We start from the raw sequence: 26,055 nt of genomic DNA, 5'->3' as shown, positions 1-26,055 counted from the left end.
AAACCAGCTGGGTGAGCCACTCACCCTCACTGGGCCTTCCCTTTTTCTTATCTATAAAATAAAGATGTTATTTTAGATCAATGAGTCACAAGCTCTATTGTACAACGTGACCCCCTCAAAATGTTAATGTACTCCTTGTCACAAAAAGGGGTTTTGGTCCAATAAATCTGTGAACCATATCTCCTCTTGGAGATTCATAATAATTATGCATTAGAGGCCCTGAGAAGTCTAGCAGTGATGAAGCCTCTTTCCAGTGTTTTGTGCATTTAATTTGACCTTGGGAACCACTTTTCTTCCATGAAAACTTTTACTTATGTGACCTCTTAATTTTTCTTCTCATTTCAACAACTTAATGGTTTTTAAATGAGTTAGAATATGGGCCTCACTCTAAAATGTTTCCATCAGCTTTAGCTTCTAATACCTTTAAATCTGTTCCTGAGAGCATTCAAACCTCCATGTAAAAGATTACACTTCTTGGGTGGGAAGGGTTATAATTCAGTTGTGTTGATGGCTGTCAGCCCCACTGCTTACAGGATCAAGACAGGTCTGGGGCTTGCTTGAGACTAAGGTGCCCAGGTGAAGAGATCTTCTCCAAACTGAGGTCCTCCCAGAAACCTCCTTCTTTCTCAAGGAGGAAGGTCATGCTTCCCTTTCTCCCAAAGTGCCCTCAATTTTCCAATGGACTGCAGCAGCTTTGTGCAGTTTAAACCAGGTTCTTCTTACCTGTGTATAGTCCATCAATTATTCTAGATGAATCTTAGGATGAATACTTGAAGGAGAAATGAATCACATATATGCAGACTTTCAGAGGAATCATCTCATCTAAGATGACAAATATATACTCAATATGCAATCATTATGACCTCCTTTACCCCAGAAAGACATCGCTAATCCATCACGGTGCTCTTGCTTATGGAGCGCAGACAGGACTACGAATCCTTCTCAGCACAGTTTTCCAACTAATCAGTTGATCAATATTGATACGTGGTTGAAGTCTAGTGGCCATTCCTGATCTAGGCCAAACCCTCATTGTACGGAGGAAGAGAAAACTGAATTCCAGAGAAGTTAAGTGATTTTCCCAAAGTCACACGACCAGTTGAGTTCTGAAAAGGGTCACAAATAGGATAATTTCACCAATTAGTAGAAAGAGCTGATGCAGAACTTACTGCTTTGGAGCTCCTAAAGTTAGAAAAGGCTTGGGCCCCAGATTTGACTTGCTTGCTTTGGATTTCCTAGAGCCAAGCTTCCTCTAGTCAATATTTACTGATAAATGATTTTTATATTTCCTGATAAATGCCAAACTCTTACTAAAAGGATATACTGAGCAAAGACACTGATCCGTATTGTTCTCTGAAATTTCTCAAAATAACTCTCAGGAGTATCACTTATGACTAAACCCTCTTTCATTTTTCTCAAAAATTTCTCTTCCTTGTCTTCTCTCTTGCCACCAATAGCCTAAAGCTTCAGGAAAATGACAAATAGCATCTCTGTCCTTTCCTAGGGGAAAATCGCATTATTTTTAGAGCAAGAACACTTTCACACTAGGAACAAACCAATTACAGGTAGAATCATGGGCTACCCACATCACTGCTCAAGACTTTGTAGGGTGGTTCTAGGAACTTGTGGGATCCTAGCCCAAGTCAGAAGCCCTAGAATAGCTCACCTCCCTACAGGTTGGGTTAAAAGCATAGAGATGCTGGTAGACTTGGGTTTGAATCCCAACTCTGCCTTCTCCTAGCACCACTGAACCTGTCTGAGTTTCTGTCTGCTCATCTGCAAAAGGAAGGATAATATTTATCTCTTCAGATTGTTGGGAATTTTTAATGAGATGATTTGGCAAAGCACAGAGCTGGTGCTCAATAAGTGGCAGTTTTCACTAGAATTACTGTAATTAACTCATGATGTGTCAGGGAAAGCAATGCTTTCTTTCTGCAAGTAGTGAGAGGAGAAAACTTGGGCAGTAGCCGTGTCTAGTGAAGGTTGGATGTGACTTGACAACTCAGTTGTTGGTAACAAGGCCCCGTGAGGCACAAAGGCACAGAACCTCAGGGTCCTGCTGCCATTGGGCCTTGGAGATTGGCCTTGCCTATCTTTCCTTGCCAAGGAAATCCTTATTCCAGGCTGATTTTGGTGGAAGTTGTATGGCTTCAGGTTGCATGTTCACATGCTGCAAAAGAGGATGGCCATCCAACTAATCTCTCATTTGTCTTTTCCTAGGCACATCCACTGTAGTGTGCAAGCCTATAGTCATTGAAACTCAGCTCTATGTTATTGTGGCCCAGCTGTTTGGCGGCTCTCACATCTATAAGCGAGACAGTTTTGCAAATAAATTTATAAAAATCCAGGATATTGAAATTCTCAAAATCCGAAAACCGAATGACATTGAAACATTCAAGATTGAAAACAACTGGTACTTTGTTGTTGCTGACAGCTCAAAAGCTGGTTTTACTACCATTTATAAATGGAATGGAAATGGATTCTACTCCCATCAATCCTTACATGCGTGGTACAGGGACACTGATGTGGAATATCTAGAAATAGCCAGAACACCTCAGACACTCAGAACGCCTCATTTAATCCTGTCTAGTAGCTCCCAGCGTCCTGTAATCTATCAGTGGAACAAAGCAACGCAATTGTTCACTAACCAAACGGACATCCCTAACATGGAGGACGTCTATGCTGTCAAGCACTTCTCGGTGAAAGGTGACGTGTACATTTGCTTGACAAGATTCATTGGTGATTCCAAAGTAATGAAATGGGGAGGTTCCTCCTTTCAGGACATTCAAAGGATGCCATCACGAGGATCCATGGTGTTCCAACCTCTTCAGATAAATAACTACCAATATGCAATTCTTGGAAGTGATTATTCCTTTACGCAAGTGTATAACTGGGATGCAGAGAAAGCCAAATTTGTGAAATTTCAGGAATTAAATGTTCAAGCACCAAGATCATTCACGCATGTGTCCATTAATAAGCGTAATTTTCTTTTTGCTTCCAGTTTTAAGGGAAATACACAGATTTACAAACATGTCATAGTTGACTTAAGCGCATGACACACCAAATTCTGTGGCTGCCAGCAGAAACTTTCTACAGTACATGATCCGGATGAACTCAATGCATGATGACTCTTCTTATCACACTTGCAAATGAATGCCTTTCAAACATTGAGACTGTAGAACCAAGCACTACCAGTATCTCCATCCTTAACTGTCCAGTCCAGTGGTGTGGGAAGTGACCTTTTATAAGACAAAATTGAATTGTGTGACTGTTCTTTGCAGTGAAGATGTGTAAATAAGTGTTTAATGGTATCTGTTACTCCAAAAAGAAATATTAATATGTACTTTTCCATTTATTTATTCATGTGTTCAGAAACTGCCAAATAAAATGTTTACATTTTCTTTCATATCCCAAAGGTAATTATTTACAGTTGTTTTAGTCTCGGTGACCGTATGTTGAGGAAATAGTTTATACAATAGGGTTATGTTTAGATTAAGATCTTATGGTGTGAATAAGGAGTGAAGACGAAACACTGATATTCATTACCCAAGATTGATGAAAAGGTTTATCAGCTGTTTGGATTGGGAACATTCAAGGGTGTTTCCAAAGGTCACGGCTTTTAAGAACATTTTGTGGTGAAAGGGTGACAAATTTAAAGCGAGGTAGAGAAATTTGCTTATTACAAGTAGCCTGGTTTGAAATAAAGAATTGTGAGACCCATCCTTCTCCTATCTGATAGCTCTGGCTAAAAAAATTCTTCAAAAAACTTGGAGACGAAGAGAAAGTCAAGACTTTAAATTTTAAAAATGCTATTTGAGGATTTTCTAAGTGTGTGACCCTAGAATCATCTGAGAGATGATTGAGGTAACCTTAGAGTACGTGCCTCAAATTCACCCCATATGTAGGCCTCTTAATCTTATCAAGGACACTTCACTTCTAGACATCAGTTTGGATGTTACTGACATGCTGCAGAGTGTGCAGGAGGCTCATGTTTGATTTTCCAAATTCCTACTCCCGGGTCACATGGTTTGTTAGCACCTAGCACAGTGCCTATAGGGTAGGCTCTCAAAAATTGCATTCGAAGACGCATGTGTGTCCTCCTGTTATAATGTAATAATAAACTTCACAAGTCCCTTTGTTCTAGTCAGTCCTATTTATTGAGTACCTATTAAGAATGGGGTATTGTTCCTGTGGTGTTGGGCAGCAGAATTCAGGAGAAATAGGGCATGGCCCCAGGGCATTGCCCCTTGTCCTCTGGGGCCTTAGACTAATTGGAGGGTTAGGACAGAGAAACCTGCAGAGTAAGTTGTAAGCGCCAGTCATCATCTTAACGTTCTGATTATAAAGATCCCAGGAGTATCAAAGTTGAGTTCCTGGAGGAAGTGGTCCTTGTTTGAACTTAAAGGGGAGATATGGTTTCAAAAGGGGATCGTGGCAGAGAAGATATGCCTGGCATGAATTGGTTCTGTGTGAATCAGAGCTTCCTACAGCTTATTGCTCCCTGCATTCCTTTGCCAAATGAATGGGTAGGGGGAGGAGGGCAGACATCAACCCCTCTGCCAGCACATATCTGGCAAACCTGAGGCATCAAAGGTACACAGAGTAGTTACACTGTCTCCAAGAAGAAATGCCTTGGGAAGTTATACACAGGAGCCAGATTTCTTTACCACATGGGAAGATGTGAACTGACAATAAAGTTATGGGGGACAAGAAGTCTTACCCACTGCTGATCTTGCACACAGGAAGAACTGGCCTTTGAATTTCTTATTTTTTCAGTCCCCTTTTTCTATAAGCAGCATATATGCTGTTGAAGAACACCTGCTTTGTACAGACTGGGTTTAAATCCAGCCTTGCCATGTACTGACTTTGTCCACAGGCAAGTTACTTAAGCTGTATCTGAGTCTCAGTTTCTTTATCTGCAAAGGGAAACTAATGCCTACTCCAAGGACAGTGGAAGGATTAAATGAGATAATATGCACTCGGTGGATTGAATTTTCTAAATATGGCCACAATATTTCCCATCCCATGTGTTCTATGAGAACCTTGCTTCCACCCCATCAACAGGTGGTGCCCAATTCTGTCGTCTTTAAGTGTGGGCAGGCTTATAATCAATAGAATGTGGTGGGAATGATGCAGTTTGACATTGAGCCTAGATCATAAAAACAATGAAGCTTCTACCTTGTGAACTGGGACAATTGCTTTTGGAACCCTGAATGGCCACCCACAAAGTCCCACGAGGCTGAGGCCACCATCGTGGGGAAGCCCACCCAGCTGAAGTCCCATCTAACAGCCACATCAAGCACCAGCCCTGTGAGTGAAGATGCCTCGGGTAATTCCAGCCCTGAGCTGTCGGATCTACCCCCACTGAGGCTCTGGATGACAAGACATCCCCACGGTGCCTGATCCAAATTCCCGACCCACAGAATCTATGAGCATCATAAAACGGTCAATTCAAGCATCTAAGTTTTGGGGTGATTTGTTACACCGCAGCAGTAATTGGAAATGCACACAAGGTACTTAACACCTACCTGACACAAATCAGCACTCATGGAGTGTGCCGGCTCCACACCCAGAATATTGCACGCTTCAGGGTCATGTTCTACATTTATTACCTTAATGCAATTCACGGCCCTTTCATTTGTAAAGGATCTCTCCTGTTAATATGCTGCCGGTGTTCTATCTCTGTGCCAGGCCCTCTGCTGAATTCAGGGATGCAGAGATGAAAGGCTTAGATTCTTCTCTGTTTGTTTTCACAGAAACATTGACTATTTAAATGAGCAAACCAACTCTCTAATTCACCTGAAATCTGAGAGCCAGAGATGTGAAGCGAGCAGAGGGAGGCGGCTACAATCCAGGCCTCTGGACACTCAATCCAGACCCATGTTCATCACATGGTGCTACCCTTCCACACCTCAGCCTCCAATCCGAACCTGGGACTGTAGATGGGGAAGAGGTGAGGAGTGAGAAGACTGACAGAAATTCAAGAAAACCTGAGGAGGAGGACATGTGGTGGGTCTACTTTCTTAGGAACTGGCCAGTCCTCCCTGACACTTGCCCTCCTTTCTCCCTGTACCCTTCTTCTGCCCTGTAAAACTCTGCCTCCTCTCTAGTCGCAGATGATTGGATCTGGAGTGACCAGTGGGCTAGGCTCTGCCTGAACTGATCCAGTTCTTTCTCCTGGGTATTTCTAGTTAGGACAGCAGAGTCTGGGTCACTTAGCCACAGGCACCAGATTTGTAAAGTGACTACCTTAAATCAGGTTCCCTCAAAGCGGTGGGATTTATTGAGGGAGTGCTCTCCTGGTACCCCTGTAAGGGACTGCGACCAGGACAGGGGAAGGTGCTACACAGAGATGTCCTTTCAGGAGAAATTAGCTTCAGACTGACTCCACGGGGAACTCCAGAGTGTGAATTGTACCACACAGTGTGTCCTGCCTCAAGGCAAGGAGGTAGATGTTTATACCCGCCCCCCCATCTGATAATAATCAACCCAAGAATATGGGGCATAACCTCTCAGACATCTCCAGTGATGAAGGCTCCCGTTGGCTAAGGACAATCCTCTAGAGAGGTATGCAAATGTAGGCTGTTATAAACCAACACCCATGGCAGCTGCAGGATGGGTACTTCAACCCAGTAAGGAGCCTCTGGGTGGGAACCAATGGCATATGCTACAGGGACAGTGACTGAGCAGCTGTAAGAGCAGAGGAAGCTGGTCTGAAAGGTGAGAAGAGAATGAGGTAGAAGGTCAGAGAGAAGGGGAAGTAAGAAACTACATAGTCTGAGAGGGAAGGGGAGGAAGAGCAAAGAGAAAGAGGGAAGGAGAGAGAGAAAAGGGAAGAAAAGGAAGGAGGAGGGAGGTCTGGTGGCCCCAGTAAGGTTGCCTGAGAACCAGATTCTGTGAGGCTAACGTACACGCATTTATTAGGTAGTACCCTTGAAATGCCACCTGGAAGGGAGGAGAAGAAAGGAGAATTTGGCAGAGAGCAGCTGAGCTATGATGCAGTTCCAATAAAAGCATCCCTGTAGGGAGCTGAGATGCTCCTCAGGCATCCCAAGTTGGAGCGAGGGGACCCACGAGAACTTTCCAGCTTCATGGGGATTAGTCACTGGATGTGGGCTGGAAGAAAGTATGGCCCAAGGTGAGGCTGTGTGTTAGCCATAGCAATCCCCACAGGCTAGCAAGGGCAGCAAAGGCTGTTTCTGGGAGTCCTCCCAGAAGCTGGGAAAGTAAGTTTTTTATTCCCGAAGGAGGATCTGGGCAGTGTAACACAGCATCTGCCACAGAGGGAAAGAGAGAGAAGAGAGGGGGAGATCCCTAGGGGCTATCCATTTCCCGCTCAACCCTCATTATATCCAATGGCACTCCCTGTCCCTGAGTTCCTTGATGTACTTCTGGAGCCTTCTAAAACAACCCTGACCCACCATGACCACACATACACGTCTGGCTTTGTTCTGCGTTAGTTTGAGTGGATTTCTGTACTTGCCACACAATTATCTTCACCTAAGAATGTTTAGGCATAGTTACCTCAATGTGGGTATGATGCTGAGTACTAGATATTTCCATCTCCTTTTCCTCTGCTAGTCAAACTGTGTGATTTCTATTGATCTATCTTCAAGTTCATGGACTCTCTTCTCTTCCCTTTTCTCTCTCATCTCTCACTTCAAATTTCTTTAAAAAGTAATATTACAGGGGCGCCTGGGTGGCTCAGTGGGTTAAAGCCTCTGCTTTTGGCTCGGGTCATGATCCCAGGGTCCTGGGATCGAGCCCCACATTGGGCTTTCTGCTCAGCGGGGAGCCTGCTTCTCCATCTCTCTCTGCCTGCCTCTCTGCCTACTTGTAACCTCTGTCTGTCAAATAAATAAATAAATAAAATCTTTAAAAAAAAAAAAAAAGTAATATTACATTACTTCAACTAGATCAGAGCTGCTCTACTTCTAAAAAGTTTTCTAATGTTTAAAAAAAAGCTTCAACTATGGAAATTTTTAAAAAAATCTCCAATGTATTTTTGGCCAATGTCTTTCCATTGTGTTGTGGACCAATATTTTTTGAAATTAGAATAAAAATGAATTACCAGAAAAATGTCCATATGCTTCATTATCGTGGCAATGCCAAATTACTGTGCAGGTTTCTCAATGTTTCCTCTCAAGTCCTGTAGTCATTCTATGCCAAGCTGATTCCAAACTCCTCCTGGCCTGGCACTGGTCCTAGGACCACATCTGTAGGTATACTGCTAGTCGGTAAGGGCTCAACCCACTCAACACAGTTCTTACATGTTGATCTTCATGTGGGATGTAGATGCATTTTAACATGATTGCTATCAAGGGCACGGGGCATCCAGGACCACCCAGGCCTAGGAAGACCTTCAAGTGGCCCTATAAAGTCCTGAAAGTGGAACTCAAAATCTGGCCAACTTCTCCTTCCACTCCACCATCATCCATTTCACCCACGCTCCCCTCATGCTCACAATTTGCCAAATTGTTCATCTGAGCATGTGCTTGCTTCTGTGCCCAGGCTACCCCAACCATCAACAATTCCCTTTCCCTACTCTTCTACCTTTGGACATCTTAGTCCCCATCCAACCAGCTAGATGAGCTTTCCCCTTTCTCCAGCTTTCTCAGCCCATGGCTTTTACCATAAAGAAGGCTCATAATTTATTCAGCCTTGTATTATGGTTGGTTGTTGACCTATTCATCTCTTCTACCAGCCTACCTATCCCTGCTGGTCAGGACTTTGCCTTAGGGGTCTGTAATTCTTTTATCCTGCCCCACCATCTATCCCTTGGAATAGTCCTACTTTATAGAAAATCCATAAAGCTGGTGGAAATGAAATAGCTTTAAGCTCACCAGCTTCACCCATCTTGTTCACGTATCTGAGAAGCAGCCTCCTCCCCTATAGCCAATGTCCAGCCCATAAAGAATCCTGGCCATGGGTTACCCCAAAAGAATAGACTTACCAAGCCCTCCTGCTTCCCAGGTATAACTGGGTGGTCTGGAAATAAAAGAGACACAATTTATTTCCTGAGTAAATCCTTATTCAAACACATGTGGCAAATATACCTAAAACTTGATCGACAAAAATGAAGGGTGAGAACTAATTTAATTAATCCATGGAGACCCAAAGAACAGGAAGTGGGATACTAACACTTCCAGAAAGTCTATAACCTTTGAAATTTCTATTCCCAAGAGGGATCATCATCCATGGTCAACACTACTCAGAGATACCCCAAAGGGAGCATCTTCCCTAGCTGAAGCTTTTAACAATAATTCTCAGCAAAACTGTGTCCCAGAAACCAGTCCTCCCAACAGGGCCAGATCCCAGGACAACTGTTTTTTGTCCTTCATTCCCTTAACCCTGTCTACCCACACATATTTAATAATTAAAAAAAACACTTTAGGAATTTTAATATTTTAATTTAATATTATAATTTATATTTTAACATTTTAATTTCATTATAATAATAGTGGCTCTTCTTAAGCACTTACTATGAGTTAGGCACTATACTAAGTGCTTTAACTGTATTATCATTCCATCCTCTATGATTCTGTAATAAGAGCATTGTTTTACAAATGAGAAAGCTTAGGCTTAGAAAGCTAAGTAATTTGCCCAGTCATATATAGCCAGTTAAGAAGCAAAGTCAAGATTCATTTGGGATAGTATCCATCAGTGGTGCCATGCTATGAAGTGCTTAAAAACAAAATAAATACTAAAAATTCAGGACTCTGAATTCTTCTGCAGCTGGGTGGCACAGTCGACTGAGTGTCCAACCCTCGGTTTCAGCTCAGGTCAGGGTCTCAGGGTTGTGAGATAGGGCCCAGCATTGGGCTCTGCGCTCAGCACAAAGTCTGCTTGAGATTTTCCCTTCCTCTCCCTCTGCCCCTCAAGCCCTCTCGTTCTCTCAAATAAATAAATAAATCTTAAGAAAGAAAAATTTAGTACTTTTGTAAACTGCTGGATAGACACCCTAATCAAGAACCTGGAGTATTCTAAGTATCCTAGGACTGCTGACTGGTTTTTACACCAATGGACACAGCAAGCTCAATTGTATCAAAAACTTTTCTTGAACATCTTCTATAGCTAAAGTGCTTGGAAGATGGTATGAAGAAAACAAAATGAGCAAGAAGTTGTCCCTACTCTTAAAGGATTTACATACCTCTGGGGTTTATTTCTAAAAGGCAGCATGCACAAACAACAAAGGGGGAAAGGTAAGTTCTATAGGGATCTAAAGGAGAAGTGAAACATGACCAGTGTTTTCTTGCCTTTTGCCTGTAGATCTATCCTGTTGGTGGCCACAATATTTCTCTCTTTAGAGCAGTGGACATAATGAGTAACAACACGTTTTTGACTCAGGTGGACCCGGGTTTGCATTTTACTGTGGCTACTCACTAACGCTAGAGACTTTAGCAAGTTAATCATTAATCATTTCTCCACCCAGGCTCTGATCCCTGAGGGAACATGGTGGTTAGGATTCTTTTGGTTGTAAGTTGCTGAAATCCCAACTAAACTAGTTTAAATATAAAAATACATAGCTTCAGAAATACCTGGACCAGATGCTCAGATGATATTTTCATCAATCTGTTTTTCTCTGACTCGATTATTGACTACTAAGTCAGTCTCTCCTTTCATGGTGGAGAGATATCCATCAGCAGCTCCAGCAGGACATCCTGTCAGTTCAGCTGTGCCTAACAGAAAGACGGTACTCCTTTTCTAGTAGTTCTAGCAAAAGTTGGGGGCTGATGCTCACTGGCCCAGTGCCCATCCCCAAAGCAATTGTTCTGGCTAAGGACAGAAGGGTCTGACTGGCCAAGCGTGGGTCATATGCCCACCCCTGGAGCCCATGGGCGATAACCACGTGCAATGAGAGTGAGGTAAGAGTATTTCCCTAAAGTGAAATTGTAGTGCTATTAAAAAGAAAGAAAGGATGCTGAACAGGCAAAACAACAAAAGTCGTCAGCTGGAGGTGTGGTCTCTGTGGAGAATCTCCATTTAGAGAGCTGGAGCTACTAGGGAAGAGGCCACACCCTTAGATGTGTCTAGAATCCCTTCACTAAAAGGTTTCAAAGAGTCCCTCCAGCTCTTATTTTGCAAAACTTGACAAAATACAATCTCCCATCTTTGTCTATTATTCATGATGATTCACTGTTACAATTTCTATATACATCTTTAAATGGTGTTCTCTCAAACATTCTGTTTTAAAATATTTAAATTGATATCCTCTGTTACAAAATGATGTTTTCCCAAGTGAAGTCAAACTGCCAATTCTGATTCCGTGGCCTCCCATCCCTGGGAAATAAGAGCAAGCATTCCTAGATCACATTTTGTTCTCCTGAATGTGTTTCGGCTTCAGATCAATCTTTATCTGGCAAGGACAGCTTTCTCCTTGCTCTAATCACCTTGAGCTTGGCTTGAAGATTAAAATCTTAGAGGCTCTTTCCTGGCCCAGGACTTTTCCTGACTTAGCTTTCCCACAGGTGTCTAGTCATTAGCTGGAAATTATCATAGATCAATCTTGGCAGAGAAGAGAAGAACATAAAACACTGACTTCTGTTAATAATGGTTCCTGGAACAGGTTTTGCAGCCCCCACCCCCAAGAAACCCCTAGAAAGCAAACTGTCTACACAGGTTCCTGGGACCCCACCTCAGGGCCACTGAAATTGAATCCTCAAAGAACAGGACCTAGGAGTTTTTATTTTTAAACATTCTTTAAGTGATTGTGATGTTGCTAGCCCATCACCAGTCCACTTGCTGGGCCTCTACTCTAAATAACCACATTGTGGGCACCCGGTGGCTCAGTAGGTTGAGTGACTGCCTTTGGCTCAGGTCATGATCCTGGAGTCCCAGAGTCAAGTCCCACATCGGGCTCCCTGCTCAGTGGGGAGTCTGCTTCTACTCTGACCTCCCCTCTCATTCTCTGTCTCACTCTCTCTCTCTCAAATAAATAAATAAAAATCTTTAAATACACACATACATACATACACACATACATATATACATAAATGAATAACCATGTTGAACCAAGCAGGGGCATGTCAGGAGCACCAAGCCTGTGGTTACAAAAGTTGGCCAAATTTTGAGACATGTTAGCTTTAAGGATCACCTAAAACAAGACATTGAGTTTCGCTTGGTCTTAGTTTTTTCTATATTAGAACTAGATCAGGTCAAAAATCTGTAACTGTTACAATGGAGGAAAACATGGCTTGGAAATTTGGAGCTTTTGGCCCAATTCAACCACCTTTATAGTTTTGTGACCTTGAGAAGTCACTTTCACTCCCTGGCTCACAAATTCTTCTCTTTAAAAATTAGTTAATTGGAGTACATGAGTTATAATTCTAAGATAGCTGTAAGATAACAATTAAGCCTTCGATAATTCTCCAAACTAATCTGTCAAGATGTACAGTATGAACAAGCTGTTGATCATGAATTCCTGTTGACTTGGGTTTGCTGGGTTGATATTCTGCAAGCAGCATTTGGTATGTTGGTGTTTAATGGATATGACATTTCACTACACCAAATGGGAATGGAATATTTTTAGCACAGAATTCTCTAAGTTTTAGTAAAGAGGGCTTGTTCTGTGAATGGAGTGTGAACAAGCAGAGATACTATTTTAAAAGACCAAATATAACCCCCTCCCCATCACAAAATAGTCATATGTGTACATATTTTCACCACAAAGCTTGAAGAGCTTATCCCTTTTTATATCTCTGAAAAGGCAGTATTCCATCTACTTTAATAACTCTATGGGCTCACACACATTCCTCTTGCCTTTGCATGGCCTATTTATGATCAATAGGCTAAAATATTGCTAATGATTGAAAGCAATAATAATAGCTACCATTGAGACGCCTGGATGGCTCAGTCAGTTAAGCGTCTACCTTCGGCTCCAACCATGATTTCGGAGTCCTGGGATCCAGTCCCGCATCGGGCTCCTTGCTCAGCAGGGAACCTGCTTCTCCCTCTGCCTGCCGCTCCCCCTGCTTGTGCATGCACAGGCTCTCTCTCTCTATCTCTGACAAATAAATGAGTAAAATCTTTTAAAAAAATAATCATATCTACCATTTATTGAGCACTTACCATGTGCTGAACATGTACTGAATATTTTATATGTACTTAGTCATTCAACCCCTGCAACAATGCTATTATTATCATTTTTTTCTAAAGAAAAAATGGAAGTTCAGAGAGGTGGAGACGTCTACCTAAGGCATGCCGCTAACACACAGCAGAACCAGGATTCAAACCAAGTCTCTCTGCAACTAGAGCCCTAGTGATTCACTTACACTCATATACTTAACTCTGATTGTTATCTGTCTGGATAAACTGGGTTATTTGGTAATAGTTTGGTAATACTGAAATCTTACTGGCTTAAAATAATAAAGACATTTCTTATGTATGTTACTAAGAGCACTGTTTCAAGTCATCATAATGTGCATGCATTGATACACTCATTGATGGAATAGCCACTATCTGGGACGTTACTAAGTAACAATATCAGAGGGAAAAAGAGCCAGGGCAAAGTATGCATGACTGCTACTCCTGCTTTGATTGGAATTCTTTCTCTGATTCTTTAAAAACTGCCTTCTTTTCTTCTCTTTTCATAACCACGCCCAACTGGCTTATTTTATTGGAGAAGGGTACGTGGAGTTAAGGTGAAGACAGCTGGGACCTGAGGTCGGGGAGAACACCCTTCCCTCTCGATACATGCCCACTGCCTCAAATAAAAAAATAACCAACTATGGGAGAGCAGAGGAGACAGCAGCTGAGGATGGGGAACATGGAACCCCAGGGCAGCAGAAGAGAACATGCATGTGCTGGGAGGTCTCGAGGCAGGGGCAGTACGAGTAACGTGAGTGGGACTCTTCCACATAGATCTATGTAAATCTAGAAAGAGAAGTTGTTCGCTTTACCTTGCTCTCCCCTCTGCCCTGAGCTCCTTGCTACAGCTCCAGCTCCTCTTTCCACATGAGGGCAAAGGGAAGAACATGATGAGCAAGTCATGACCCAATGTGATCAGACCCAGGCTTCCATCAGCTTCTGGATATTCAGTGCTGTTCCAGGATTGTTGAGGTTTTCACTGAGTGCCTAGGGGTTCTTCTGCATCTGTTCCAGGATAAGCCGCGTGACCGGGTCACTCATTATCTGCTGCACCTGCAGGCGGTCGTGTGGGTTGTGCTAGGCCATCATAGAGCGTTGGTAACTGTCTGCCTCCTTAACTGTTGGAGTACAGATCTAAGGCCTTAAGTTTTTCTAACTTAACGATATCCCTGGCATTCGTATAGTCTTTCGTGTCCTCTAGTGCAGCTGTTTGCCGAGTGTAAGCAGCAGAAGAGGTTTGGTTCCAGATGGATGCATTCCTCACAGTCCTTGAGCACCAGCCGAAACTCCAGGAGTTTGGTGTATCAGGCAGCTTGATTTCTGTACAATTTGGCATCTCTTGGGTTCTGTTTGATGGCTTCTGTGTAATACTTCATGGCCTGGGGAGAGTCACCTTTCTGAAAACATTTATTCCCTTTGTTCTTCTCCTCCAAGGCCAGGTCAGGGTTTCCATGAGCCAGCCACTCTTGGTCCTTGAGAATTTTCTCCACCTTTGGCACTTTTTTTTTAAAAGATTTTATTTATTTGACAGAGAGAGAGACATCACAAGTAGGCAGAAAGGCAGGCAGAGAGAGAGGGGGAAGCTGGTTCCCTGTTGAGCAGAGAGCCCAATTCGGGACTCAATCCCAGGACCCTGAGACCATGACCTGGGCCAAAGGCAGAGAGGCTTAACCCACTGAGCCACCCAGGTGCCCCCCTTTTGGCATTTCTTCAGCACATCCGGGGTTCAGGGCTCTGCCAAAGATTTGTTATAGAAATAGATGGCATGGGGCACCTGGGTGGCTCAGTGGGTTAAAGCCTCTGCCTTCGGCTCAGGTCATGATCCCAAGGTCCTGGGATCGAGCCCCACATCGGGCTCTCTGCTCCGCAGGGAGCCTGCTCCCTCCTCTCTCTCTCTGCCTGCCTCTCTGCCTACTTGTGATCTCTGTCTGTCAAATAAATAAATAAAATCTTTAAAAAAAAAAAAAAAAAAAAAAAAGAAATAGATGGCATCTTCACACTTTTCTTCTTTGAAGTAGGCGTTGCCATCTCTGGCCATACCACCCTGAACTTGCCCATTCTCGTCTAAAGTAGGAGTTGTCTATTTGAGCATAGGCTTTGGCAGTCTGTCGACAGTTTTCTCAGTTTCCGCGCCCCACCTTGATGGCTTTCTCAAAAAGCTCCTGGCATTTACTGTAGTCACCCTTCTCGAAGTACACAGTTGCTTGACTGGTCATGTGTGGGTCATACTGGTGGGATCCAGGTCCTTGGCTCTGTCACAGCGCTTCAAGTCTGTGTCAAAGTCCTGTCTTGTAGGCCTCACTCCCCAACTCTTTTTCTTTCAGTGCCTGCTTCTTCTTCAGTGCAGGATCTTCTTCCACTGGCTCGGGCTGGGTATCCTTTTTGGGAGGAGATGGTGATGGGGCTGTTGCAACTCCTTCCTCCTCATCCGTGCTGCCCAGATCGACTCCCAGGAGGACACTGAGAGTAGTCATGATCCGGGATCTTACAGATTGGCACCCAGGTCAGATGGCTTGTTTCATAGTTGCTCTATCAGTTGCTGGTAGGTAGGATCAGTGAGCAGCGTCCTTGTCCTGGGATCACCCTGACTTCTGGTACAGACTGGACATGTTGAAAGGATTCATGAAATTCCTCTCTGCACAACTGGGCCTCCATATTCTGTAAGCCCTCTTTGAACTGAGCATTATTTGCTTCATGTTTTAAACCTTCTTTGTAGGTTCCCTTGGCTTCTTCAGATCAGTGTAAGAATTCAAAAGTTGCTGCTTTTCGTGAGTAGCCCTTGCCCCAGTCAGGCTTTAAGTCAATCGCTTTGCAACCATCCTCATAAGCCTTCTAGTAGTCAACTTTCTTGGTGTAGGCTGCCCAGCAATTGCTGTAGAGCATGTGGTTCTGGGGATCTAACTTGCCTCAGAGGAGCACTGTAGCACGTCATCGATGTTGCCGGCACTCAGGGCCTATGACCCTTCTCTTTTAGCTCATTGACCTACTCCATAGCCTGGCCCAGAACCCAGTTGAATCAATTCCATCCACTCCACGTTCTCAACCCTTAAAAATTATTTTAATTTCATACTTTGATAACTTCTTTCAAGGGAAGTTTCCCCCAAAATAGAGAGATTAAAAGGGCCTAAGCCCTTGGAGATGTCACTGTTAGTTCGATGAAGATTTTACTGTCTTGTCCTCCTAATCTGAGGCCAATATGCTGTGTCGTTGTCAATGACCCGAGCCAGATGGCCACATTTGTAATATTTACACTGGTATAGAGGCAAAGTGCAGACCACTTATATATACACACATCTGCTAAAAGTCTCCTCCATGACAAAGAAAAAAGGTTACATGGTAGGTGGATTCTCCTAGAAGTACAGCCCAAGCACGGCACTACCAACCTACATTGGTGTGCTAGGAAGGCCCAGAGGGGCCAGTGCAAGACTCTGAGGAGGTCTACAATGTACAATAAAATTTGGTAGGTATTACTGGTCCCTGATGACCCAGCACAGTGGGCTATCTCAACCTAGTCTCCCTTATCTTCAGGATACTTAATTTCACCTTTATCAGCATCTTTCCAACCTTCTCCCCTTCACATTTCAGTTGAAAGGGTCAACTTGATGCTGACATTTGAGATTTCTGCAATGCTCAGCTACTGCTTCAAGGATGCTATAGTGGATGAATCATAACAATAACAATTATTATTATGTGTTTCCTCTTTAGAGGCTCCCAAGTAGAAACTATCATAATATGTAGGGATGAGGTCAAGAGATATCACCGTCTGATAACAGACTGAATGAGTCAGGGCGGAGTTGATGAGCTCAGACATTTCCTGGACATATTTCAGGGCCCTTCCCAGAAATAACCCATTATCCATTGAGATGGGTGCCAGAATCATTCTCCCAGCACGTTAGATAAACTCTACGTGGAAGCTGCTGGCTCCATGCCAGCCTCCTTTATGAGAGGGTTTGGAATCTCCTTAATAATAAGAGGGATTGCCACCGAAGAAGTGTTAGAGGATAAGAATTGCAGCCTCTTGGGGGAGAGGGACACGACCCAGTGGTTAACAAGAGGAATATGCCCACTGTGGCCAGCAGAGGGCAGCAGAACCAGACTACTCAGGCAGGTTGCCCCTGTGACCCTATGGAGACCAGGACCACAAAGGGTAGTCCCTAAAAAGGGTACAGCTAAGGTGGGAACGGAAGTTTGGGGAAAGAGATTTCCTTCCCAGTGATGATATTCTTCCCTGAAATCAATCCACAGTCCAGCCTCCTGGAAGATTAATCTTCCAAAGCCTGGCCATCCCAAGGGGACAGTCAGAATAGCGATTTTGATCACACAAAGCTGAAGACTAGAACATAAACTCCTAATGTCTTCATCAAGATAGAAACAATTCATTAAATTCAGCCTGAAACAGTCACTCATGCTTCCCTATATGCCCCAACAGATTTACCATCACATTGTCTGTGCCGCCAATGTCCACCGCCTCCACTCTAAAGAGGGATAATATAAACACCTTGCTCTCATCTTCCCAACAGATGTCCTGCCTTCCATCTTCTTTTCCAGAAGGTCAGTGTTCTCACTCAGAGGGTGGTGGGTATGGGCAATATGCTCAGAAAGGGTCTGCTTCATTGCCTCCCCCGTTTTTCTTCGGTTAAGCCAGAGATGACTGAGTATAGCTCAATTTTACTGCCCTTGAAAATTAGCAAGACTCCTTACACCCACATGCAGAGATAGGGTCAAGGACAGCATACCACTAAAAATTACTGCTAATAAGATGACTGTCCCAGAGGGTGGGGGCAGATGCTCAGATGCTTAAAGGAAATTGTGGCTAGGTTTGTTATCAAAAAATGTAAGTCTAACCAGGCAAAAACGTTGATGTCAATGTATTTCCAGTCCTTCCCCTGGCCCTGGAAACTAAAGAAGGTTCTGCCTTTTTCTTTTCCGTTTCTTCCTTTCTCACGGTCCTCCCAGCAGGCTCCTGTTTTAGGGTCTCTCGTGAGGCAGAATTGGGAGGAGAATAACACAGAGAAACTCACAGATCAGACTGAAGGAGGATGTCCAAATATGTGTTTTAGAAGAGAGAGGCCCAGAAGCAGCTGTGGAAGGGGAGTGGGTGGGCGAGGACATGGGGATTCTAAGAAGTGTTTCTGTGAGTTACAGCCTTTCCTGACATGAAAAAAAGGAATGTTGCTCGACTGTGTTCATTTGGTGCAAGTCCTCTTTGAGAATGAAGACCCTATGAATCATAGTTCCAATAGAATTATGGAAGACACTAACATAATTCTGCCTCTTCCTTTGAACAATGATTTGCATAATTTGAGTAGGTTATCCTGTAGCTCATAAGGAGTGTGGAAAATTACCTAACTCACAGAATCTCAGCATACCAAAAACCAAGCAAATCAAAAGCCAAAAATACTTATCAAAATTCTCTCATTTCTGATCTTCATTTCCATGTTGTTGCACCTAAAGCTTTTTAGAATCATCTTTGCTGCTTGAAAACTGTTGGAGATATTTCCACTCCATCGCTCTTGGAAAGTTTCTTTTTCTAGGGACCGTTAGCTTTACCATCTCTTTACACAGCTTGAGGCTGTCCTCCAAAAGCTCTCGCTATGACCCAGACTGACCAGGCTGATGCCTTCTTATATTGATGCCTCCCCCACATGACAGCCAGTGATCTTGGTTCAGTGCCTTTTTCTGTCCTGGAGGGACCTTTCCACTTCCATAATTGAAGGCATTTAAAGAAGAATGCAGTTGCTGGGTGTTATTACAGACCCAAGGTCCAAATGCACTTAATTAATTAAATGTTATATGTGGATTTAGGGTGACACCAGAGTAACAGGCCTGGGGACAAGAGTGGCTTTTCCTTCTTAAAAAAGGAAAACAAACAGAAGAAAATCTCCTGGTTACAGATAGAATTTTTATATCTGAGCAGCTGGGATTTCCTCTCTCTCTCCCAGACTTTTTTCTTCATTGGAGGAAGATGAGGGCAGAGATAACTGAGAGGAGCTGGAATTCACTGGGGAAATTATCTCGGAAACCAGCTATGGATGAGGGCACCACAGAAACAGGTCCCCATGTAACCATGGTGACAAGCCGAGGAAGGAAGTGGTGGGGAGAGGAGGGAGCAAAGAGCCAGTGCAGTTAGAGGGCATGAGGGAAGGCTGGGAGGGGAGGGGACACCCAGGTCAACATGGTGAGTGACAGGAGCTTTTAAGCTAAATTCAGGTTTTTAAAAGAAGAAAGAATTTGTGACTGCAATTAACTAGGAAGTCAGGATGCATGTTACATTATGGATTCCTTTTACATTTAGAAAGTGCTTTAAATGTTTCTAGAGTTTAGCTATTTTAACAAAGCGAGATTAGGAGTGAGCAGTGGAAAGTTGTGGTTGGGTTGGGGTGGGGACGGGGAGGGTTGGAGGAGAAAGGAGTGCACACTCAGAGCTACCCAGAAGCCCAGAGACTGCGGGCATCTAGAGTCCACACAGCACCCGGCTGCCTCCTGGTGGCAGCTGTCTTCCCAGAGATTCCCTTCCCGAGGCTGAAGTGGAAAAGCCAACACCGGAAGTACAGGATGCCCACGAGCACCAAATGTAAATACAGGATGCCCGTTAATTTTGCACGCAGCAAATAGTGTCTTAGTAGGTTTATGTTCCGTAGCAACCCACTAATTAAATGTCTTCTTGTTCTCTCATCCCCTGTATGTTTAAAAAAGAAAGTAGAGAGGCAAGGAAGGCTAAAAAGAAGGAAGGGAGGGAAGGAGAGAGGATCTGAACACGGAATGATTCCTTTCTAATTCCTGACACACACTCCATTCCTGCTCGCTCCTCTCTCTCTCACCATCACAGAACTTTCCCTAACTATTCCCTACTCAGTGTCTTCAAACAATCCCATCAGAACAAAGCCACACACAATCAAACCAAACCTCTCTGATTCCTACAAGCTCAGGCTGTCTTTTCCTGGCGACTACCTGTGTGACGACCTCTCCTCCTGCCTCACCTGGAGCCTTCACACTGACCTCACTAAGCTTTCTTGCAGCTGCCAGTTGCTCCTGCGGGATCCATACCTGTACCAGTTGACCCCACCTCTGAGCTTCCTGCGGGTACTTTTCTCAGGTCTTTTTTTTTTTTTTTTAAAGATTTTATTTATTTATTTGACAGACAGACATCAGAAGTAGGCAGAGAGGCAGGCAGAGAGAGAGGGGGAAGAAGGCTCCCTGCTGAGAAGAGAGCCTGATGCAGGCCTGGGATCATGACCCAAGGCAGAGGCTTAAACCCACTGAGCCACCCAGGCACCCCAACTTTTCTCAGGTCTTTGTCCATGATTAATGCACAACTCTTAAAGCGCCCACCAATTAAGTGGCAGATATCAATAAATTCCATAACAGCAATACTTCAAAGAAGTGTTTTATAAAAACAGATCGATGTCTACGGTTCAGCAGTGGTACTGATGTTCTCTGATGGATTTTTCTCACTCATGCCTCCTTAGCTCTGGCCCTAACCAAGCACCACTACAGAAAAAAACCAAACACAAGAAAAGAAATGGGTTCACACATCATTTGGGTTAAGGTGCTAAAAGCATCCTGTATTATTTGGGGATTTGTGTGTTTTACTGTATGGATGTCACAACTCAGTGAAAGATAAAATATTAAGTGGGCCGCCCACAGTAATTCATAACCACATCATCCCTTTTTATTCCTTCCTAACAATGATCACAATCTAGTGTTTATGTTGATTCATTTACTGCCTGTCTTCCCCCTCGATCGGAGTTGGCAAAATGATGACCCATTGTCCAAATTCAGCCACCATCTGTTTTTGTAAATTAAGTTTTATTGGAACTCAGCCATCTCTGTTCATTGACTATTGTCTGTGGTTGCTTTTGGGCTACAGCAGCAGAGCTGAGTAGTTGTGACAGAGATTTCGTGGCCCCATAAAACCTAAAATGCTTACTATACAAGCAAAATTTGACAATCCCTGCCCTAGACTGTAAGTTTCATGAAGGTAAGAATTGTGTTGGTCTTGCTCGTCTCTATCTTCAGGGTCCAAACAGTACCTGGCCCAAACTCAGCAACCCTTCAATAAATGTTGGCTCCCCATTATGCCTTCTGCCAACTTGCCCCTACTGCAGTCTCCTAGTTGCTCATCCTGGATCCTGGCCAGTTGCCTACAAACTAGAGCTTCTTGCCATCTGCCATCCCTTCCTAGCCCTGCCTTCTTACTCTGTACCTCCAACTGGTGCTCCTGAAAAGTGATCTGATCACAACCCACAATCCCACACCACAAAGCTTCCTCTTGTTTGTGGCCATCAGAACCATGTTTTGTAATCAACAGTTAGGTGGCCAATCCATTCTTTATAATCACAAAAGCATTCCTATTTAAAATTTCATTCTTTTATGATTCAGCTTCTTGACAACATACTTATTTAGGTCTTTTTCTATTATAAAAATGATATACAAGTATAACATAAAATTTTGGAAATACAGAAAATAAAAGGAAAAATCACCAAAAGACAACCACTTTCATCATTTTGATGTAGTTTCTTTCCATTCTTCTATCTTCCTGGGTTTCTTTCTTTTCTTTTTTCTTTCTTTTTTTTTTTTTTGTTGTTGTTTTTTGGTCTTTTGGGCTTTTTTGGGGGATTTCTTTTTTTTTAAAGCACACTTGTTTAAAACAGCGAAAAATGTCTGAAGGCAATTTTTTTCTCGTGCATTATAAAAGCATTTTTATATGCACATTCTTTGTAAATTATTATTTTTAGTACCTGAACAATATTACATTGAATGAGTATATTTATAAAATATTTCCCTATTGTCAAAAAATATATTTTTAAAAGATTTTATTTATTCATTTGACAGAGAGAGAGAGATCACAAGGAGGCAGAGAGGCAGGCAGAGAGAGAGGGGGAAGCAGGCTCCCCACCGAGCAGAGAGCCCTATGCAAGGCTCAATCCCAGGACCCTGAGATCATGACCTGAGCTGAAGGCAGAGGCTTTAACCCACTGAGCCATCCAGGCGCCCCATCAAAAAATATTTTTAATATATCCAGACTTTTATAACCCCCCCAAAATTATGAACATCTTTATCCATGTTGCTTTCTTTCCCCTACCTTTTGGATTACCTCCTCAAGTCAGATATCCAGAAGCAGAATTACTGGATCAAAGGATTTTGTTTGTTTGTTTGTTTGTTTTGATACGTATTGTCATCATCACTTTTTAAAAGGCATAAAAATCTCTGGATAAAGTTCTCAAAGTAAATATACTCATAATCTTCTTTCCTGTACCCCAAATCCATAAGAATGAGATAATATATTAAGATATATATTTATACACTACTCTCAAAACACAAGAGAAAAATCTCAGTGGCTCAAAACAGAGAGTAAAACATAAACAATGAGGAAAGTGTTAAGTCACAGGAACTGAAGATGGGACTGGAGCCAGGCAGGCAGAAGTGGGGTTAAATACCTCCTAGGAAAAGCCAGAATACACCTTCTGTAACAAGAACCTGAGCTGGGCTTCCCACCCAAGAATGGTGGGTGATATTGCTCCATCCATGCATCTAGAATTGTTGCAGAAACACACTACTTGCCCAGGGCCAGTGTCCATAGCAGAGTCCCCTTCTGGTCTATACCATGTGAATTGTAGAGAATTGTCTCTCCAGAAATGGGGAGTGCTGAGCTGAACTACAAATATATGACATTGGTTGAGTCTGGTCAACCTATAAGACCAAGGCTAAGGCAGCTAAGAAATTACCTCACAGACAAGGCAGGTATAGAAGAAAATTCCCACACAATATGAGATTTCCAGGAAAAGTTTAAAAACACGTTTAGCACAATGAAAAGCAGTCACAAAAGAGAGATTTATATCCTGAGGTGACAGAGATACAAGAATCTGAAAAGAAGTTTGAAATGAAGCTGTCTGAAACCTTCAGAGGAAAAAATAAGGTAACATTAATAAAATCAATAGGATATTCTAAAACTGGAATAGGTAAATAATGAAAAGAATTAAAAAAAAAAAAAAAAAAAAAAACCTCATCCACCCCCACGCTTAAAAATCATACCAGTCCTTAAAGGAACTGTACTTCACTACATTGACAGAAGAGGGTGATCTTGAACAAGCAATGGCAAATTACTTTATATCCCACGACAAGAAATTAAGCCCCATAAATCCACACAAAGCTACTCCAGGGTGAAGAAAACAGTTAGGATAAAAAGAGCTCAGCTGAAGAAAATTTTTACCAAAAATCAACCACAGAGTAACCACAAAACACAAAATTCCAAATGGAATTAATACTCTTAAATAAACACCTGAAAATATGAAAAATTACCTTAAATCAGAAATTCAGAATCCAAGAACAGAAATGGACAAAGTGATAGATGATAGATAGATAGACAGATTGATCAAAGTCAGGAAAGAAAAGACAAAATCATCTTAGGAATGAAAGCTCCATTACAAGTACCCAATGGAGAATAGGCTCAAATGAAGTTTTAATAGAGTATTGAGGAGTGGCAGGAAGATAAACAAGAAAATGAAATAAAATAAAGAAAGAAGTAAAAAGATTCAGAGAGAAAGTGGTTGAAATGGAAGACAAAAAATTAAGGATATAGATCATCCTAACCCCTGAAGAAGACATGAAACACTGGAATAAAACGTGTATTTAAACCTACAATCCAGGGGCACCTGGGTGGCTCAGTCATTAAGCATCTGCCTTTGGCTCAGGTCATGATCCCAGGATGCTGGGATCCAGCCCTGCATCAGGCTCCCTGCGAGGCAGGAAGCCTGCTTCTCCCTCTCCCATTCCCCCTGTTTGTGTTCCTTCTCTCTGTGTGTCTTTCTCTGTCAAATAAATAAATAAAATCTTTAAAATAAATAAATAAGTAAACCTACAATCCAAAATGGAGCCATATACCATGTTCATGTACTAGAAGATTCAACATTATTAAGATGTCAGTGTTCCTCAGACTGGACTATAGACTTGTCTATGAAAAACTCTTTGTTTCTCCTTTCTTCTCATACTTAAATTCTTCTGACAGTGTTGGGTATTAGAAGTGTGGCTCTGTTCCTACACCCACCAACTCTCCAATACCAGCTGAGTGTCCTATAGCTCAGCTCAGTTCTGTACTACCTGCAGTTAGCATTAGATCCACAAGTTAAGAGCTCAGTACCACAAGATTGTCCCCACTTCCGATGCCTATTTAAGTACCAGATTATCTCTTATACTTCTGACCAACAACCTGCTATAAGTCAGGGTTCCTGTAACTCCTTCCTCAGGTCTGATAATTTGCTGGAACAGGTCACAGATATAAGGGAAACACTTACTATATTTAGTATATAACAAAAGATATGATCAAAGACACAGAGGAACACCCAGGTAAAGAGATACATGGGGCAAAGTCTGGAAGTTTCCCACATGTAGGAGCCCCTGTCTCTGTGGAGTTGGAGTGTACCACCCTCTCAGTACATGGATGCGTTCACAAACCCAGAAACTCTCCAAACCCTATACTTTTGGGATTTTTATGGAGGTTGTAATGTGTAGACATGATTGATCATTAATTTAATCTCTAGCTCCTCCCACTTTCTCAAAGAATAGTGGGCAGGGCTGAAAGTTCAAAGATTCTAATTGTGGTTACATCTTTCTGGTGACCAGCATGCATCCTGAAGCCATCCAGGAGCCCACAAAGAGTCACCTCACAAAAAAAATTCCTATTGGGGCACTTGGGTGGCTCGGTCAGTTAAGCAGTTAAGTGTCTGTCTTCAGCTCAGGTTATGATCATGGAGTTCTGGGATCAAGCCACATTGGGCTCCATGCTCAGCTAGGAGTCTGCTTCTCCCTCTCCCTCTGCTCCTCCTCTGGCTCATGCTCTCTCTCTCTTTCTCTCTCTCTAATGCTCTCCCTCAAATAAATAAATAAAACCTTTAAAAAACAAAACAAAACAAAAAAAAACCATTTCTACCACCCAGGAAATCCCAAGAGATTTAGGGGATTTATGTTAGAAACCAAGATCAAAGACTAAATGTTATAGCAGAATATGCTACTTGTGCTCTCAACACTTAAGAAATTGCAAGGGCTTTAGGACCTCTGTGCCAGGAACCAGGGAAAGAAACATATATATATATATATTTTTTTCCTATTATTTCACAAGACTCAGTATTGTTAAGATATCAGTTCTCCCCAAATTGAAATATGACTCAATCCCAATCAAAATCTCCATAAACTTTACTGTAGGACTTCATAAGCTGTTTTTAAAACTCATACAGAAATGTAAAAACCTAGAAAAGACAAAACAGTTTTGAAAGAAAAGAACAAAGCTGGAGGACTTACAATACTTGATTTTGAGCCATAATCAAGAAGAGTGGCATTCAATAGGCTATCACCTCATATCTGTTAGAATGGCCATCATCAAAAAGATAGGAGATAACACATGCTGGCATAGATGTGAAGAAAAGGAAACCCTTGTGCACTGTTGATGGGAATGTAAATTGGTGCAGCCAGTTTGGGAAAACAGTACGGAGGTCCTCCAAAAATTAATAATGATAATAATAATAATAATAATGGAGAGAGAGAGAGAGAACTACCATATGATCCAGCAATTTTACTCCTCAGAATATATCCAAAGAAAACAAAAACACTAACTTGAAAAGATATCTGCACCTCCATGTTCATACCAGCATTATTCACGATAAACAAGACATGAAAACAGCCTAAGTGTTCACTGATGGATGATAGGATAAAGTCGTGGTATATATGCCCATACAATGGAATATTATGTAGCTTTAAAAAAAGAGGACATTCTATCATTTATGACAACATGGATGGACTTAGCATTACCCCAAGTGAAATAAGTCAGATAGAGACAAATAAATACTGTAAGATCTCACTTATATTTGGAATCTGAAAAAACCACCAAATTTATAGAAAAAGAGATCAGATTTGTGGTTGCCAGAGGTAGGGAAAGGGAAAGGAGGGTTTGAAGGAAGATTGTCAAAAGATACAAAC

The 26,055-nt window shown here is 42.5% G+C and overlaps 1 protein-coding gene and 1 pseudogene across 2 annotated transcripts in view; one reads left to right on the top strand and one right to left on the bottom strand.

The window, feature by feature from the left end:
* The window catches only part of LGI1 (leucine rich glioma inactivated 1), a 38,978-nt gene extending 35,575 nt beyond the window's left edge, over positions 1–3,403 (top strand). Inside the window, exon 8 of the mRNA XM_080823296.1 lies at positions 2,218–3,403. Within this exon, the coding sequence (XP_080679422.1) occupies positions 2,218–3,053 (836 nt within the window). The 3' untranslated portion in view covers positions 3,054–3,403. The remainder of the gene's footprint in view (positions 1–2,217) is intronic.
* A 10,595-nt stretch (positions 3,404–13,998) lies between these two features.
* The window catches only part of LOC308354997 (stress-induced-phosphoprotein 1-like), a 44,007-nt pseudogene continuing 31,950 nt past the window's right edge, over positions 13,999–26,055 (bottom strand). The window contains exons 2-5 of the transcript in view: positions 17,519–17,558; positions 15,138–16,066; positions 14,780–14,857; positions 13,999–14,573 (exon numbers count right to left, since the gene is read on the bottom strand). The product of the transcript in view is annotated as a stress-induced-phosphoprotein 1-like (transcript). The remainder of the gene's footprint in view (positions 14,574–14,779; positions 14,858–15,137; positions 16,067–17,518; positions 17,559–26,055) is intronic.

Source organism: Martes martes (genome assembly GCF_963455335.1).
Source record: "Martes martes genome assembly, chromosome: 14".
Taxonomy (NCBI): Eukaryota; Metazoa; Chordata; class Mammalia; order Carnivora; family Mustelidae; genus Martes; species Martes martes.
This window is presented reverse-complemented; position numbering and strand designations above follow the sequence as displayed.